Below are 17,767 nucleotides of genomic sequence, written 5' to 3' on the forward strand. Positions count from 1 at the left end.
CTACTGGTGCTGAAAAGGTGAATAGATTGTAGAATAGCCAAAGAAGATGTAGCATTGTTATAAAACCTTTAAAATCTCTAAACAATCACAAGTAGGGCAGTTCATCACAGTTCATCCATTGCAACTGGATTGATGAAAGGTCACTTACACCTGTAGGCTACATTGTATTTGGGAAAAGCAAAAAGGTATCAGCATAATGTTATTTATTTATTTATTTATAAACAAAAACATCTCTGTCAGTTCCATGCCGTTTTCAACAGCTATCAAAAACAAAGGTCATTTTTGGATGGATGGATTTTTTGTGAATATTTCTTCTTCTACATAAGATTTTAGTCATCTTTAGTTCATGTAATACTTTATTGTAAATGCACAAATTAAGTAACAGTAGTCTGAAACGTTATTGTTAATGCACAAATTAAGTAACAGTAGCCTAGTCTGAAACGAAATGCTGTTTTACATCTAACCAGTGGTGCAAATAACTGACATGTCCAAATGGGCCTTGATGAAATTAATTTTCCGATTGAGATATACACGCTCTGGCTATTCTAAATGCAAAAATGCATCAGGGAGTTATGACAAAACGGTAACTAACAAACTAGATCCTAATAGAAAGCTGTTAGCTTCCCTAAGCTTCAGGTAGGATTATAAGGTAGGCCTATTTACAACATAAATTGTCAATAGGCTATGCTGGCTAACACAAATAAAATCTCCTTTGAAACCAATGGCTTACCTTACAGTATCGCTTGGACTTAAACTGTCATATCGTATTAAAAAAGTTGTAATAACATTCACGCAGCTCCATGAGTCAAGGAAAGCGAATGAAGTAGCCACTTCTAAATGGGACCCACTACACTGTAGCTTAAGGTGTTTTGCTAAAGCAGCCATAATGAAATGAAGGTGTCATTGTTTGGATACTTCACACACACGCTTTTTTTAATTTCACAGACTACAACTACCAAGCTGTAATCAAAGCACATCGATTCCCCTCTCACACCCTGCACGCACTTAAAAGAAAATAAACAGGCGTCTCAGTCTCACGCATGTATAGGCAAAACTGTATCAGACCGGTGTAGTGTAACGTTGGTAAATCTTCCATTGCACAGAATGATTTTGTAGCACGTGCAATAAATGACAGTCGAAAGATACAAACAGTGCTGCTATACATTTGCTTGGTATAACCGCATTTATAGTTTTCTACAAATGCAATCAATCAAATGCCTCCATCACTCAACCAACGCTAACGGTAACATTACCTAGGTCCTTATTGATATTACAAGATTAACGTACCTGCAGTAAAAACCAAGCATGTCCGATAAACATCCTCAGATTTATTTCGGCTTCAAGAAGAAATGGATACAAGGATACAAGGATACAAGGAAGTTTATTGTCACATGCATATAGTTACTGGAAGTAAGAAATGCAGTGAAATTATGTCTGGTGTCAGCCTATTTGTGCATTAATGGGGGTAGTAGATTAAGTGGCAAGGGCTGCATAAAAAGGTGGGGAGGATTGGGATTGGGTGGGGGCACCAACAAGGAGCACCCAAGAGCAACAGGGGCAAGGAAAAACTCCCTTACCAAGGAAGAAACCTTGGGCAGAAGAAATGGGAATTACACTTCATGTGAACATCGTCCTATCCTTATTAGATGTTCGCTGCGGTAAATTACAGTCCTTGTAGGAAGCGTCCATTGTTTTTTCCAACCCACTTTTAACTTCCAACAAAATTACGTCTCACTGCAACGATGCGCCATCTAGTGGACAACGACTACTTCGCCAATACTGAAAATGCAGCCATGATGATGATGATGATGAATATTTATTTTGGCTTTCTTTTAATCCTACTGAATTTGTAATTATGTATCGGCCGTTCTAATACCGATAGTATGTGGGTGCCTGTGTGTGTACATGTGTATATGTGTGCACCGCCATTTACAGGCCAATGAGTGTACAGTCACTAAATGTACACATAACCTAATTTTTTTAGACCCCCCCATGGATGAAATTCTACGAAACTTGGCATACCCCCAGAGAATGCCAGGTCTATCATACACATAAAATTTGGTGCAGTTGTGGTGGTGGTCCCCGGGGACGAAATTAAATTTTTCCGTAAAAGTCTAGTGGGGCTACATACCCACCAAATTTCATGTACCCCGGTGGTTCGGTGTCCCGGGTATCAATGACCAAAAATTCAGGGAGTAGATGACGGGAAAAATTCTTGAATTGTGTGCATGTGTGCGTGTACAAATTTGTGTTTATGTGTGTGTGTGTGTGTGTGTATGTGCGTGCTTGTGTGTTTGCCTGCGTATGTGTGTTTGTGCATGTGCATGCATGCGTACATATGTCTACTGTGTGAGTATGTGTCATACGTATGATTACTGTAAATGTATGTGTGTGCGTGTGTATCTGTTGATGCACATGTGTGCACATGGAATGGGTTAACATGACCCCTGGAGGCAAACATACGGAAAAAATTGGTCATCCTAGGCCCTACAGTTCTCAAGATATTCACAGAGAACTGTGTCTGCCCTACCCTCCTTTCGGGGGTCCAGTCCAGCGGGGAGGGCTACAGATCAAAAACGAAGAATGACGGTTCCATGCTATCCATGTGGGGGTACATGCCCACCAAGTTTTGTGTACCCCGGTCTTTCAGTGTCCGGGAATCCTTGTTGGTGTAACGCCACTAAATGTACACATAAATTATTTTATTGTAAGGCCCCCCCATGAACGAAAGTACACAAAACTTGGCATGCATTCGGAGGGTGTCATAATGATCCTACACTTTTAATTTCGTGCAGTTTTGACCTTGTCAGCCAGAGATATTGTGATGAAAACACCACATTTTTTTTTGCTTTTAATTTTTAACTAGGTGGCACTATACATGAAATAAGTGGTAATGGGATGGGTTGACATGCCCCCTTAAGACCAACATACATAAAAAAGGTGGACCTCCTAGGCCCTACGGTTCTCGAGATATTCACAGAAAACTGTCTCCGGCCACCTACAGGCCAGTTGGCGTATAGTAACATAAATTAATTTATTGTGTGGCCCCCCATGAACGGAATTCCACAAAACTTGGCGTGCATACAGAGGGTGTCATAATGATCCTACACTTCCAATTTCGTGCAGTTTTGACTATGTTAGGTCACAGATACCTTCAATTACAACACCTCATTTTTACTTTTTTGGGTTTAACTAGGTGGCGCTATACATGAAATGAGTGGTTATGGAATGGGTTGACATGGCCCCTTGAGATCAACATACCAAAAAAAAATGGTCCTCCCAAACTCTCGGTTTTCGAGATATTCACAGAAAACTGTGTCTGCCCTACCCTCCTTTCGGGGGGTCCAGTCCAGCGGGGGGGGGCTACAGATCAAAACGAAAAACGATGGTTCCATGCTATCCATGTGGGGTTACATGCCCACCAAGTTTCGTGTACCCCGGTGTTTCAGTGTCCCGGGAATCATTGACGGAAATTTGGGCATGCAAAAAAAAAAAAAAAAAAAAAATCTGACTAAACCTATATGACCGCCGCTTCGCTGCGCGGCGGTCATAATAAGGGGAAAACACATGATCGAAAATTAATTAATTGTTTCTCACCAAGTGAAAGTGGTAAGACAGTGCACCTTGCAAGACTACAAGACAAGACATTGCAAGACATTGTAGCAAGGCAGCTCACTGCTCCGGGTTTGTGTTTGCTTCACCTTACTGTGTATTCACTGTGTGTTCACTAATTCACGGATGGGATAAAAATTCCTTGTATACGCAAGTATACCTGGCCTAGAAACCTGATTTGCATTTACATTTGCATTTAAGTAAATATGCAAATATACTTGGCCTAGAAACCTCATGGGACTACCCACAATATCGTGGTCCCTTTTTACTAAGGCAAATCACCAATGAGACACATGGCAGCTTTTGCAGCTGTTGAGTTTTCTCATTTTTTTCTCTTTACACAATTTTCTTGACATGCATAGGTCTACATCACAGTATGAGCTGATGGTACCTGAAAAACCAGGATATGATCATATACAACATAGCTTGATATTATGAGAACAATAGAATGATACCAACGTTTATCATTGAATGGCAAAGTATAGTAGTCCCTTCCAGTTACAGGTGGTTCTTCCACCCCACCTCCTTGAGAAGGCAGAGGGAGGGTATATAACCACCATCCTTGTGACTAGATGCCAGTGTAGATGTAGTGGCTGGATGGATACCAAGACATGCCGTGCCATTTTCCCCCAGGCATTGTAAGAGAGAACATTCATTGCATTGAGACCTGGCTGCCAAATTCAGGATAGGGTTGGCAAAAGTATTAAATACGAGAACAGCTGAGGATAGATGGATAGATAGATAGATAGATAGATAGATAGATAGATACTTTATTGATCCCCAGGGGAAATTCAAGGAGGGTATAAACAAAAAGCATGCAATGGTCCTAAAATAGCCTATATTTGTTTTTTGTGAATTGCATTTTGCTGTTTGTTAACACTGCAAATGCTTAGTATCCTTATAATTGCATGTTAAGTTAGTTTAGTTTAGTGATCTAGCTTTCCATGGGTTTCCAGGTGGGAGAATGGTGGTGGTTTCACACCCATTTGTTGCCCAATGTGGGTACATCTGCATGACAGCTTGCAAGGCGTCCAAAAGCTTGGCTACTGAAATCTGTCATTCAAGATAAGAAGCACAAATACCTCAATCTCATATACCACCTTCACATAAAAAAATCAAACATTGTCTGACTGATAATTCATTCAGCATTCATTCATGCATTGATTCTTAAAATAGCCACAATATTCTTCTGAAACTAAAATGATATTGAAAATGTGAAAAATAATATTTTCCCACTAACAAAATATGCCATTGTTCTTTACACATGCAGCATGTAGTTAAATAGGAGCAGGAGTTAAGTGGGTTATGTGTATCTGTGAGACATTTCACATTGGCAGGTTACCACACACCATCGAGACACAGGGACCTGTGCTGTTTGTCTGTTGCCTTTGTATTCAGAGGGAGGCAGAGGGGGAGGGGAGGGCAGGGGAAAGGGGGCTGGGCAAGTCAGCTCTCTCCTGGGTGCAATAATCTATAAATATCTTGCCTGAGTCAGAATGAGCCTGCAAGGTATAGCACAAACGCGGTCAGTCACTCACCAATCCACATACCCAGCAAAATCAACAGGTGAAAACCACCGAAAAGCTGACAGAGAAGTAAAGTAAAGAGCTCCAGAGCTTAAGAAAAGAGGCACTCCCTATGTGTGCTGGAGGGTGTCTGTGTGTGTTGCGCAACAGATCCTTCATAGTACAACTGCAGCAAAGTGGAGTAAAACACTTGGTGCATATAAAGACTTTCAGGCTCTCGAATCTCAAATCAAAAGTAAAAGGGTGGTTCTCTTCACTAATCCAATATAGACCGATGCTAGCATAAGTGGCCCACACATAGGTAAACTTTGAGTCATTTTTTCTGAAGTATTTTGACCTGGCACTAAAAACACTACCCTCTTTCTTGTTCTCTTCGATTTTTTGTATGTCTTATAACATTGCTTTGAATATCAAGTGAATGAAATAAACTCACTTGTCATTGTTGTGGCAAATTTTGAAGTGGGGGTATTTTGAAGTGACTGACTGACATGTTGATCCTGAGAGGTTTGTTTATGAAGTCACTTTGTTGCCCATTCTGTTCTGTCTGTAATTCAGAATTGTTTGGCAGCGGTTAGGCTAGTGTGAAAAATGACAAAATATGCAGCTCAAGCCTGACATTTATACATTCCTGTTTTCTTTGAGGGATAAAAAGTAGTAGCCTCCTCTCTCACTCTGTGTGTGTGTGTGTGTGTATGTGTGTGTGTGCGTGTGTGTGTGTGTGTGTGTGTGTGTGTGTGTGTGTGTGTGTGTGTGTGTCTCCCACTCTCTTCTCTTAAGTGCAGGGTCCTGTTTTGGTCTGCTCCTGCCAGTGAGATAATAAGACACTTCTGATGCTTGCAGCAGCATTACCTCACAGTGGGTGTCTGCGACTGGACCGAGTGAACCATCAGTAACAGTGGCTGGGCAGGGCTGGGTGGTGCAAAGGCGTGAGTCAGTGCACCAGCTTGGCTACCTGCCGATGGGTGACAGACGTCATTGCCGTCACACACATGCATGCAGGGGGCGCACAGAGAGAGAGAGAGAGAGAGAGAGAGAGAGAGAGAGAGATGAACTGCAGGCAAAACTGATTGACATCATCACTAATGCCAAAATGTGTCTGGAAACACTTTGTTCAGTGAAAAATATTAGTTAGATGCATATTGAATGCAGGATAATTTGGAAAGGGACTTAATAATGCTATGAACAACTGCTGTTTATCATATTAACAAAACACAAATGTTAATTAATATCAAGAATCTTAGAAGGACAAATACTCTTCTCATGTCCTTTATTTTCGTCTTTCCTCGCAAGCAAATCTCCTCCGGTCTAAATGCCAAAGCCTATTATCCAATTTACAAGACTGGTGAAGTGGGTCGACGCTGCTGACGCCGCTGATTGGCCCATTTTCCCTAATTACACTATTGTTATCACCTGAATTTATGAACGTGTCACGAATATATAGACAATGATCAACTGGTAACAAACTCCCCAAATAAAATAGACAAAGGAACAGGGACAAAGAATATGCACGCATTAACACACGCGTTTCTCCGCTGTCTTGCCTTCCTCCTGCCTCCTTCCTGGCTTCAGCTCGCATTTTGCTGGTGGGTTGGGGATGAGTGCGGAAAGATGCCATGGCCCAATCCGAGGGCGCGTTTCAAAAGGAAAAAGCCTCTTACATATCAGGAAGTAACACCACAAGACGACTCCATCCCCTTCGCTTCCCCTGCTCCTAGCTGTGTCTCGCTAGCTGCTAACAGCTCCGCGCCGCCACCACAGGGCTCTCCGTGGGGTAGAATCCGGGAGCTCTGGCAAGCTGTGGAGCGCATCTTCGGGGCTCCCTTCGCCTTCCATCAGCGCTTGTGCCAAAAGCCTGAAGCTTTTTGCAACCCTTACCCCGTCGTTGCTTTCGATTCGAGCGCCAACTCCGTCAGCAGTCGGGGAGGCACTGCCTTTGCAACGGAGGCGGACGTACTGACAGGAGGCACGTTCACCTCAGGCAGCATGAGTACGACCATGGAGCTCCCCAGCCAGTCTGTATCAGACTTGGTCGGGCTGACTGTAAACGAAGAGGTGATAACGGTGGACCAGCACCAGTCGGAGATGGGCACCCAAGTGACTATAACTGTTGCTATTCAGGCAGCAGAGGACGAGGAGTTAGAACCTGACGAGGAGGTATCGGTAAACCATTTGGATATTCATGGAGGAAGCGGTAGCGACGACGAATTTGGACGACATGACAAATCAAGGTAGGTTATTGCTTAGAAGTAGTCCGTCATAGACTATTTACAAAGTAACCGCATATTCTAACAATGTATCCTTTTCAGCCTATAGTTACACTGTGTCCGAGAGATCATTGATGTTGGGCTATTTGATTGTGAATCGTGATTACTGACTGCCAGGAAGCCTATAGCGAATATGGATAGGCCTACCTAAATGGTTAAAGTGCTGATATGTTACACTTGGACGTAGCTCTGGAAAGTCATTCAATTAATCCCTTCCCTTTGACGTAAATCTCGACTGTTTGCCAACCAGGTCAAGAATGGCACCTTCTGACCTGTTGATCCAATCCCCTGTGTCATGTTTCGCTGGCCCTCGATTTCTGACACGTTCAAGCTTCTGCCCTTTGGTTAAAAGGGGGTAGCCTATTTGGAAGGTTTAAAGCCTCCTTTAGTGCCCACAACAGTTGGCACCTGATGCAACAAATCAGGTTCGCGTGCCTCGCCGTCCAAATGGCTCGCGGTCGGATTCTCATCGCCAGTTTATTTGGGCTTCCACACATGTCCGTGCCTAAGGATACTTTCTTGACAGCTGGCCAGTGTGGAAATGAAGCACCAGCGCGAATAGCCTGGGGCTAATTGATTGCTTGTGTAGGAGGCATGGTGAATGATCACCTTTGTATTATTTTTAAAGGCCTTTCCTTCCTGACCGCAACACAATTGTTGATTATGCCACTCTGAGTCGTCTAGGGTGCCGTCCACTTCAGCCGGTTGCTGTTCGCGCTGGGTAGCTATTAGAAAGCGAATGTAGGCAGCGGGAGGAGGCGATGACTCACATTTATTTTTTTTTAGCAGCCAGTGTTTTGATCAGCGGGATAAAAATGTTAAGCCTTAACAATAGTCCTGTCTGATAGTTCTAAAGGTAGAAACAGTTGATTGGGAACACGTTTCTGTCTCTCACACTCGGTGTGTGTGTTTACTCTAGATTAAGAGGTCTTGGCTGCTTCACTGATGTTGGCTGGACAGTTTGTAGTGTTCAGATCCTGGCGCAGAAAGCTGTTGATGGTCATGTAATGGTCAGGCAGGCTGACTGACGATGGAATTTTGAATCCGAAAAAGCATGTTGCAGGGACGCCCCTCAGATCCCGCCCAGGCTTTTTGCGTTGTCATGTGTCATGTGTTGACATCTACACAGCCATTTAGGTCACCCTAATTTGGAATTTCTTTTCCCTCCAACATGCACTCGCCTCCTCCTTTCTTTGTTTCTGACGGTCTTTGTCTCTTTGTTTTGTCTGTGTTTTTGTTTCTTTACTTTTGTCTGTCTGTTCCCCTCTCACTATTTCTGTATTCCTTTCGTCTTTTTTTTTTTTTTTTTTTTTTTTTTTTTTAACCCTCTCCTCCATCGTCAGTGGGGCTGGCACGAGTGGGGGTGAACTTGAGGAGGAGAGCTGGCAGCCCCCGGACCCAGACCTTACACAGAAGCTGGTGGCCCAGATTGAGTATTACCTGTCAGATGAGAATCTGGAACATGACGCCTTCCTGCTCAAACATGTCAGACGCAACAAGCTTGGCTTTGTCAGCGTCAAGCTGCTCACCTCCTTCAAAAAGGTATTTTCTCAGACACACACACACACACACACACACACACAGAGACTCACTCCATGCATATGGAATAGAATGCACTGATCCATGCAAGGATGAAATAGAAAAATGAACCCTCTTCCTTTTCAGTGAAGAGACTTGTGCAACAGCACTGTGATGGTCTCTCAACATGGCATGCTCCAGGCTTTCTAAGATGTACAATCCTTTAACTGATCACAACAGCCGGCTAGAGGCTCCAGCATGATTACCCTGCTTATAGTGTAATAGCTCTGTTTCTGTTATTGCTGCCATTGCTCTGTTTTTCACAAAGCACTGTGCTGAGAGGCACATGCTAGCATCAGCAAAGACTTGTCACAATAAATTGTGAACACATTGTAATCGCATAGCGTCACAGAAATCCACTATGACCATAAAGTGTTAATCAGCTCAGTGTAACATCCTCTCTTTTTTCAAACTGTCAGTCATGACTCATGAGAGGAAGTTGCATCAGCCACATCCTTTTTCTTGCGCTGTGTGTGATGGTTTTCCTGCTCTCACCCGCCTTTCTCCCTGCAGGTGAAGCATCTGACCCGGGACTGGAGAACCACAGCCTATGCCCTGCGCCAGTCTACGCTGTTGGAGCTGAACGACGAAGGGCGCAAGGTGCGCCGCAGGACCACAGTCCCTGTGTTTGCCAGTGAATCCCTGCCCAGTCGCATGCTTCTACTGAGTGAGCTCAACCGCTGGCCCGAGCTGGGTGTGGCACTGCAGGGAGGGGCATTGGATGCGGGGGCCAATGGGGGTGGGTCGACACAGCAGGAGCGCCTGATGGAGCTGTTGCTAAAGGCTTTCGGGACGTACGGGCCGATCGCTTCGGTGCGGGTGCTCAAGCCCGGGAAGGACTTGCCTGCAGATCTGAAGAAGCTGAGCGGGCGCTACCTGCAGCTGGGAAAGGAAGAGTGCGCCATCGTTGAGTTCGAGGAGGTTGAGGCGGCCGTGAAGGCCCACGAGGTGGTCGGGGGCGAGAAGGAGGGCGCCAGCCCGCTGGGCCTGAAGGTGGTGCTGATCGGCACCAAGCCACCCAAGAAGAAGGTGTCCAAGGAGCGGCTACAGCGGGAGGAGGGGGGCATGGGCATGCGCAAGAGTCGCTCACTCAACAGCCGTGTGCGGGAGCTGCAGTTCGCCGACGACTCGGCGTGCAGCTCCTCGGAGACGGAGAGCAACCCCACGTCGCCACGACTGGCCCGCAAGACACGCTCTCTGAACAAGCTCAGCCCCACGTCCGGTGGCGGTGCTGGCTTCCAGAACAATCACCTGAGCCCGGCGGTGTCCCCGCGCTCCAGCCCTTGGTCCAGCCCGCGCGCCAGCCCCTGCTCACAGCGCAAAGCCCCCCACAAGTCTCCACTGGCCAGCGAGGGCCGACTCAGCCCGGAGCCGGGCAGGCGCTGGGCCGACTACTCCTCGGACAGCAGCCTGACTCCCTCGGGGAGCCCCTGGGTGCAGCGGCGCAAGCAGGTGGCCTCTCAGGAGAGCAGCCCCGTGGGGAGCCCTATGCTGGGTCGAAAGATCCAGAATGCCGACGGCCTTCCTCCTGGGGTAGTGCGCCTGCCTCGCGGGCCTGACGGGAGCCGAGGCTTCCACCCTCCCGCCATGAGCGACCGGGTAAAGACTGTCACCACGCAAACTTGATGCATCCCAGGACCACCCAATAGTTACCCCCTTCTCAGCCAGTTACAAGACTCTCCCATCCCCAAATCCTCAGCCAATCAATCCCTTTACCCAAACCCTCACCTCTTTACCCTCCAAACACTGAAGTGGCCACCAAAACATTTAGTTTGAGTCGTTTTGAAGTCTGGTCTTTTTGTCTTTGTAATACTTTTTATACACTTTGGTTAATAACATGCATTGTGATCATTTATTTTGGATTTGTTTTTTGTTTTTTTTCATTTTTCCAATTGATATTGTAAAAAAAGTATTGCTAGAGAAGAAATTGATGGTAAAGTAATTTATATATGTAGAACTTACAAAGCAAGCTCCTCAGTATTTGAGTTGCCACCTCCACAGGTGTCTGAAGTTCTAATTAGGGATGAACTTCAGAAGCACTTTCAGTTTTTCTATTTCCTTTACATCGCTGTCCTCTTGTGTATGCGTGTTAATGTATGTGTGAGTAATGTTACACAAACGACAGTCTTTTGAATGGTCTATGTTTATAGTGTGGTTTAGGGGTGTGTGGTGTATGAAGTATCACCATAGCACTTCCTGTATTTTGTTAAAAAAGGAAAAGTGGCAATTGCACTCATCTGTGGCCATAACCTTTCCCTTTGCCATACAGTTTCAATGGTAATTGTTTTGTTTTTTTATTTGTTTCTTTTAATTTAAAGTTTTTAGGTTTAACTTATTATTTCCCCCTTTCCATTTTTTGCCTTTTGGAGAATGCTTTTTATTTTAGTGGTTACTAGGCCTATTGTTAATCAAAGACAGTATGTCATGGCAGGGTTCTCTTCCTTGGCTCGAGGTTTTGCTGCTTCCTGTCCATTTGTAGCATGTTGAGTAAAGGGATACGCGAAGGGACGTCCATCATGGCAAACCTTCTCTCCAACACTTGCCTTTACTCATGAACTGGGGCAATGTACAGCGTGTATTTGCTATGATACAAATAAATCACCGAAATGGCATCTCAGTGGTTGTTGTTTCTTCAGGCTTTGTTCTGTAAGCTATACCTAGTTTGATATGTTCCATTCAGGGATGGATTACTGCACGGGCCTACCGGGCCCAGGCCCAGGGGGTCAGGGGGCCCAGAAGCCCAAGCCTTTGCATGGAATCATTGCCTCAATATCAACAAATCAGGATGTAGGCTATGAATCTGATTGAATTTAGTATTGGCTATCCCCAAAATGCACCAGAATACAGGAAATCACATCAAACAAATTTACCCCCAAACCCCCCCCTCCCACATATGCAACAATTAGTGTGGGGCCCGAAAGTTCATAATCTGCCCATGGTTCCATTACATTTGGCATCATGCCAACCTCGGCAAATTACCTACCAGGCCTGGGCATGGCACATAGATTTGCATCCCTTAACACAGCCGCGATGGTCTGCCAAGGCTATGCGCGTGAGCGCACGCACAGCCGCGTCTCGAGCGTGTGAGCTTTGCTGGTGTGAATCTGCACAGATGGACCGCTCTCGAGCGACTGGCGGAGTGTGATTGGGGCACGTCGGAAACGGCACTGCGGAAATCAGCAGAAAGTACAAACGCGGCACGGTGTACGAAGGGGTCGTCGGAAATGAGGCGCCGGTATTTCAGCTTCATTACATTCTAGGATACAATTAGTAAGCGCATGACATTCAGATGTTTCTTAGCAACCAGCCACATCTATGGAAGCGCAACTCCTGCCGAAATCGACATGGAAATGTGCTGCAATTAGGCAGCGCTGAACCTGGGCACGGAACTCTGACAAAAGGGTGCTGAAGAGTAGGCCTAACTGAAGTTGAATGCCGTCTCCATGCTCATTGTTTTTATGTAACACTAATTGAACAACCCATTATTCAGTCACTGCGGATCTGCTCCCCTGCGCCCTGCATTTGGCATCTGCAATTCAAAATAACGACGTTCCCCCAGACATGCTATCTTTATGAAATGGCTTAGGCTATGTGACGTTAGTCTTTAAATATTGTTATTGAATCAGGACTATGAATGGCTGGCTTGCGTCGTTAGCGTAAAATTACACCTGATCATTGGTCTGGATGATTGTTCCACGTGGTGCTTTCTTTATTCCCCCTCCAACAACTAGGCTACTTTTTTGCGAGCCTGTAATGACCATCATTACCAACCTCTCTCTACAGTGAGACAAAGAAACTAACTTCATGTAAAGTCTGATCTTAGCCTTCACTGGAACAGGCATCTACTATGGAACCTCCACTTAAAAGAGACAAAACAGTTCACAGCATGGTGATGACTCATAAGGGGCAGAGGTCACAGCTGGTTATCAGGAGGCCCACCACAGACTCCCACACCAACACGCACATACACACACACACACACTCCAGTAACAGTGCAGAGGCAGCCAGCTGGATCTCTGTCAACACCACACACACACACACATACACTGCTGTTGTGTAGGAGGTTTTGTGTGAGGGGGAGTAAGTTTAAGCAAAGGCACCGATAGTAGGAAGCAAGGGCAATGCAGTGTATGGTGTCTGACTACACTACGCTGCCTCATTTCCTCAGGAGAAAAATCTGTCCCACCATGGACGATGGAGACTCGTGCCTGGCGTGGTATTGTGCATGACTGAGACTCGTGCCTGGCATGGTATTGTTATGCAACAGCAGAGAGGGAAAGTGAGGATCTTTGCTCTCTCTGGTCATAATTTGTAATACTTTGTCAATAGTGCGATGCAACAAAGTCGTGGTGACTGTGAAAAATAGCACATTTGTGTTAACACAGCTTTAGGGGACTGGTAGGGTGGAGTGACCTTTTAGGTGACTCATGTATAATACAGAAGTTATGGAAAAAACTCAAGGTCAATAAACAACTCTGGAATAATTAACCATTATGAGTAGATATACACCATTGCTGGAGGGCACAAATAAATGTTTGTCTTTTTTCGCGGTCTTCCATGGTGTGTTAATGGCATTTAAAAGGCTACGTTTGGGTATCTACTTGGGCAGACTAGTTTTCAGGTCAACTTTCAAAGAAATACACTAGCATGAAACATAACCAAGAGTTTATTTAATCTTAAAACTTGTTGTGACAAGATGTGATACCATGTGATGCCTGACAGTAATTATTTTTTGATCAGTTATGTACTTAACCATGCACACAAGCGCAATGGATCATAACCATTAATTGAATCACGTCTTAACTCGTTTTTCTGCATACAAAATAAGAGCATTTTAACAGTTCAACAGAAAACATTCAATTTCCTTAGAAGTAGAAAACAACAACACAAAAAGACACTGGAGGAACACTACAGCATGCCTTGGCAGATCTGTGTAAGTATCAGTGCACCAGAATAAAGGAGAGCATCCATAACATCTGTTCCATTTATCATCTCTGACCGGTCATGCATTTGGAGTTTGTCTTCCGTGAGTATTTAACATAAACCATATATGGTGCTTCAGCGTCCTTCATACTGCCATGGAAAAGTCATTCCAGTCACACAGCCCACAACGAATAAATAAAAACATTAACAACCAACTATCACTTGAGTTCTCAGCGGGCAACTCACATTCAGGTTCAACCGTGTGGCAGTCGCTTCACAAACTCTGATGTGCAAACAATATCTATGGCACCCCCATCAGTATAAATCCTCAATGGCATTCCCCTCACGGGAATGTATAATGCATATAACCAATGACTTAAAAGACTCATTGCACGCACAGGCCCCATCCTGGAGCAGTTCTCCGTGAGTGACCCACCACAGAGCTTGGGGGAGGGGGAGGGGGAGGGGAAGGGTGACGTGAAGTGGAGGGGGAGCTGTTTTGACACGCGTGGGCCGCAGTGGAGACAAGCGGTGCTCCGAGTCCTCTCAGAGGGCAGATGGGAGCAGGAGGCTGTTGTGGTGGGAGCTTGGCTGGCCAGACATGTGCTAACAGGGATCTCATTTGATCTCTTGCGCATAGAGAGAGAGAGTCCATACAGAGAGGGAGAAAGAGATACAGATAAATTAAGAGAGCGCGAGAGAGAGAGAGAGAGAGAGAGAGAGAGAGAGAGAGAGAGAGAGAGAGAGAGAGAGAGAGAGAGAGGAGTCTAAAGTGACCTGGGGGGACTGGACAAGAGATCCAAAGACCTGGCGCGCCGTCGTTCCACTGTCCCCCACCCACCGCATTCCTCACCACCTCCTACAACCAGTCCACCTCGCGCTGGGCCAGCCAATCAGATGTAGAGGGAGCCGTCTGCCGGCCCCACGTAGCCCACTCCGATCAGGAGCACGTCTATCAGCGTCCAGATACCCAGGCCGCCGAAGCTGAAGAGCTTGCCCAGGCCCTCGCGCCACTGGCCTAGGTAGAACCGATCGGCACCGAAACCACCCAGGGTGATGCTGCGTAGGAACACAGGCAAGGCATGAGCTGGGCTTATTTATCACAGGATAAATGTTACAGTCCAAAAGAGAGTAATGGCCATGAGCAACACAAGGCACACTGCATTAATGCATGTGTTGAATATTGAATGAAAAGGTGTCATTGGTTCCCTCATTAGTTAAGTGACTTCCAGTGCCGTGTTTGACAAGGACTTCATAGCTTGTAATAGAAGTCTCTGATGCTAATGGATAAAAAAACTATGGCAAGCTTTTCTCAATCCAATATGACTCTCAAAGCAACTCCAAATAAGACAATAAAACGTGTGTGTTTAGAGCTAAAATCATAATGTGTAAAACTGTAGCTGCAGAGCCCAGATATCCAGGCTGTCAATAACAATGAATCATGGGATTACTACCTTAATGCCAGTGCTGTAGACCACTTGTATCCCCCGGTCCAGTTGCAGAACAAACGCTTCTTGAACTCTCTTTTCCCTGGGGAGATAAAGGCAATGGTTAACGTATTTACATAGCAACAAGCCAGCTACTCCCTCTCTCTGAAACAGCACAAAAAAAAACAATCAATCATCAGTCATCAATCAAGGCCTAGTTCCCCAAATTCCAAGTCAAGTCATAAACCCAATCATAACTGTCTGATAATCTGATTGTAATCATAATACACATCACTTCCACCACTACTATGGCCACACTAATAGAAGATATAAAGCTTGTATGTTAGGGTGTAAATGCCAAGAGTGGCTAAACACACAATAAACCATTTTATTATAGATTACATTTTTAAAGGTGCTCTAAGGGATGCTGGGTAACGTCACTTCTGTTAACTTTCAAACAAAATAGAGAGCTAGCTCGCTACTTCCTCACCCTCCCTCCCGTATTGCTCCCGTGCAATTGAAACTCTCCTAATCTTATGCAGTGATATGACCCACAGTGAGGTGAACTCAAAAGTACAACTTTGTTCTTCTTTTAGCAGTGGTATACAAACTGAGATACCTTTGCACTTTCAAGCCTGTGATGGGTTTCCCCAGATCCCATCACATTTAAGAAACATCCATCACATGCATCTTGTACCTACCCAAGCAGTGGACGTGATCCAACACTTTGCAGGTGGTGTTGTATCGCCTGCGTGGGCAAGCCACTGTCATGCAGTTGGTTTCGTTCTTGCAGCGGTACTGAGATGGGTCCAGTTGCCAGCAGAATTGACATGCTATGGTCTGGTTAAATTCTGTCTGCTGTTTACCCGATTCATCCTGAGAGTAAACACAAACACCGCAAACAGAAGGTCAATTGGCTGCCCCTCAGATGCACTGATTTGTCACACACACACACACACACACAGGCATTGTTCCATGAAGAAAATTAAAGAATTATAAAGAATTATGAATTAAAGAAAAACTGACTGTGCAATGGACACCCTTGTTGGACTTGCAAGAAAAAGATGCAGGTCTTCCATAGCTACAGTTAGACAGTTTGTACTCTTGGTAACTGCATGTAACACAGTCTGCAGGAAGTTTGCTGCATAGCCCACCACTGGGACACTTGGAGGTATCACCATTTGGTTGAACAGGAGAAACTGTGGGTGAGATGAAACAACAGATTTTCCTCCCCATACAACATACAGCACAGATCATGTGTGGAATTCAGATATTGTGTAAGTATTAGTCTTACCGGAGGAGACGGCGGGTACCACTGGACTAGTGATGACAGGACTATACTGCGCGTCTCTACTGAAGGCTTCCTGGCCCACATGCGGTGAGCTCAAGTACCCTGCAACATAAAACATCGTGTGTCGAGTTGTTCAAAATCATGTGTCTAAACGGATTTGTACAGTACGTACAAGGCAAGCATGACATGTCACTGAACTACTAAACATACGATATCTATGTCTGGGAATGCTGATAAACTACATTGTTGGCATTGTTGATCCACGAGAAACCACGTTAAGGTGATAGGGTTAAGGTAAACATGCAGTTTAAAAACGGATAAAAACGCCTATAGTGACGTCTATAGACTACACTAAAATGGGTGTTGCGACAAAGTAGGGCTGCTGACTTATGACACTGACACAGTGAATAATCTAAGGATAGAAATGTGCCCCGTGATGGAAAACAACGTTCAACTTAAAAGACGTCAACACCAATGCTGCTGTGAGCTTTCTATGATTGTATGCATTTACACATCTGCTTATTTAAAGGCCCAACAACTGCATACCTACTGTCATTGTAATGTTATATTAGAGGCATAACGTTAACGTTAGAACCTGTTATGCTCACGGCAAGCTGGCTAAGTTGCTGATGTGTTAGCTAGCTAACGTTAGCTATCGCAAATTTAAGCTAACTGTTAGCATTTCATATCAACAGAGATGGCTAACGTTGTATATGAATGCTAGAGAAGCCCGTGGCTACTCAGAAAGATTAATCTCACTTGTAACCTTGACTGCTAAGTGTTGAAAAGATCAGGGAGTAACGACATTTGTCTTCATTCCCAATTCTCAGTATAACACGAGACAGCCAGTTAGTAACGTTAGTTAAAGTTAGCTAACAGTTAACGTTACCTATCCAGCTTGATTCGTTAGCATAACGCTGGCTTGGCAAACGGAATGCGTGTCATCAGCTCTTATATAGAAATATAAGACATATGACCTTACCCTTACCGTGAACAGATTTCAGGCAAATATCTGTGATTAATAGTAAAACTATTCCATAGGCTTTCATGATGCTATAGCCCTTCCAAACACACCAGAGGTAGCGCAGGGCAGCCATGCCAGCCTCTTCCTCAGCAGCCAAACGCTCCGCCCCCAAACCTTCCCAT

The 17,767-nt window shown here is 45.0% G+C and overlaps 2 protein-coding genes across 3 annotated transcripts; one reads left to right on the forward strand and one right to left on the reverse strand.

Moving 5' to 3' along the window:
• The first annotated feature begins 6,638 nt into the window (after positions 1–6,638).
• On the forward strand, positions 6,639–11,597 carry larp6a (La ribonucleoprotein 6, translational regulator a). The gene is made up of 3 exons (XM_048263549.1): positions 6,639–7,366; positions 8,746–8,944; positions 9,494–11,597. The coding sequence occupies exons 1-3, from the start codon at positions 6,642–6,644 to the stop codon at positions 10,604–10,606; spliced, it is 2,037 nt and encodes a 678-aa protein (XP_048119506.1). The 5' UTR covers positions 6,639–6,641; the 3' UTR covers positions 10,607–11,597.
• A 2,031-nt stretch (positions 11,598–13,628) lies between these two features.
• On the reverse strand, positions 13,629–17,757 carry tm2d3 (TM2 domain containing 3). 2 transcript variants are annotated; one of them, XM_048262504.1, is made up of 6 exons: positions 17,610–17,757; positions 16,625–16,723; positions 16,357–16,529; positions 16,032–16,206; positions 15,358–15,433; positions 13,629–14,962 (listed from the first exon to the last, which is right to left on the reverse strand). In XM_048262504.1, exons 1-6 carry the CDS (start codon positions 17,716–17,718, stop codon positions 14,797–14,799), a joined length of 798 nt encoding a protein of 265 aa, XP_048118461.1. In that variant the 5' UTR covers positions 17,719–17,757; the 3' UTR covers positions 13,629–14,796. The 2 variants fall into 2 exon arrangements, with proteins under 2 accessions (XP_048118461.1, XP_048118460.1); XM_048262503.1 differs by having other exon boundaries at positions 17,604–17,757.
• Positions 17,758–17,767: the final 10 nt, after the last annotated feature.

This window comes from Alosa alosa, chromosome 14, assembly GCF_017589495.1.
Source record: "Alosa alosa isolate M-15738 ecotype Scorff River chromosome 14, AALO_Geno_1.1, whole genome shotgun sequence".
Lineage (NCBI taxonomy): Eukaryota > Metazoa > Chordata > Actinopteri > Clupeiformes > Clupeidae > Alosa > Alosa alosa.

Bases quoted from the DNA above. Each gene is read 5' to 3' on its own strand.
- larp6a (XM_048263549.1), top strand. From the start codon at position 6,642: ATGCACGCATTAACACACGCGTTTCTCCGCTGTCTTGCCTTCCTCCTG. The intron at 7,367-8,745 runs GTAGGTTATTGC...CTCCATCGTCAG, and splicing joins GGACGACATGACAAATCAAG to TGGGGCTGGCACGAGTGGGG. The intron at 8,945-9,493 runs GTATTTTCTCAG...TTCTCCCTGCAG, and splicing joins TGCTCACCTCCTTCAAAAAG to GTGAAGCATCTGACCCGGGA.
- tm2d3 (XM_048262503.1), bottom strand. From the start codon at position 17,718: ATGGCTGCCCTGCGCTACCTCTGGTGTGTTTGGAAGGGCTATAGCATC. The intron at 16,530-16,624 runs GTAAGACTAATA...TCTCACCCACAG, and splicing joins GGTACCCGCCGTCTCCTCCG to TTTCTCCTGTTCAACCAAAT. The intron at 14,963-15,357 runs GTAGTAATCCCA...GTTCCTACGCAG, and splicing joins TCTACAGCACTGGCATTAAG to CATCACCCTGGGTGGTTTCG.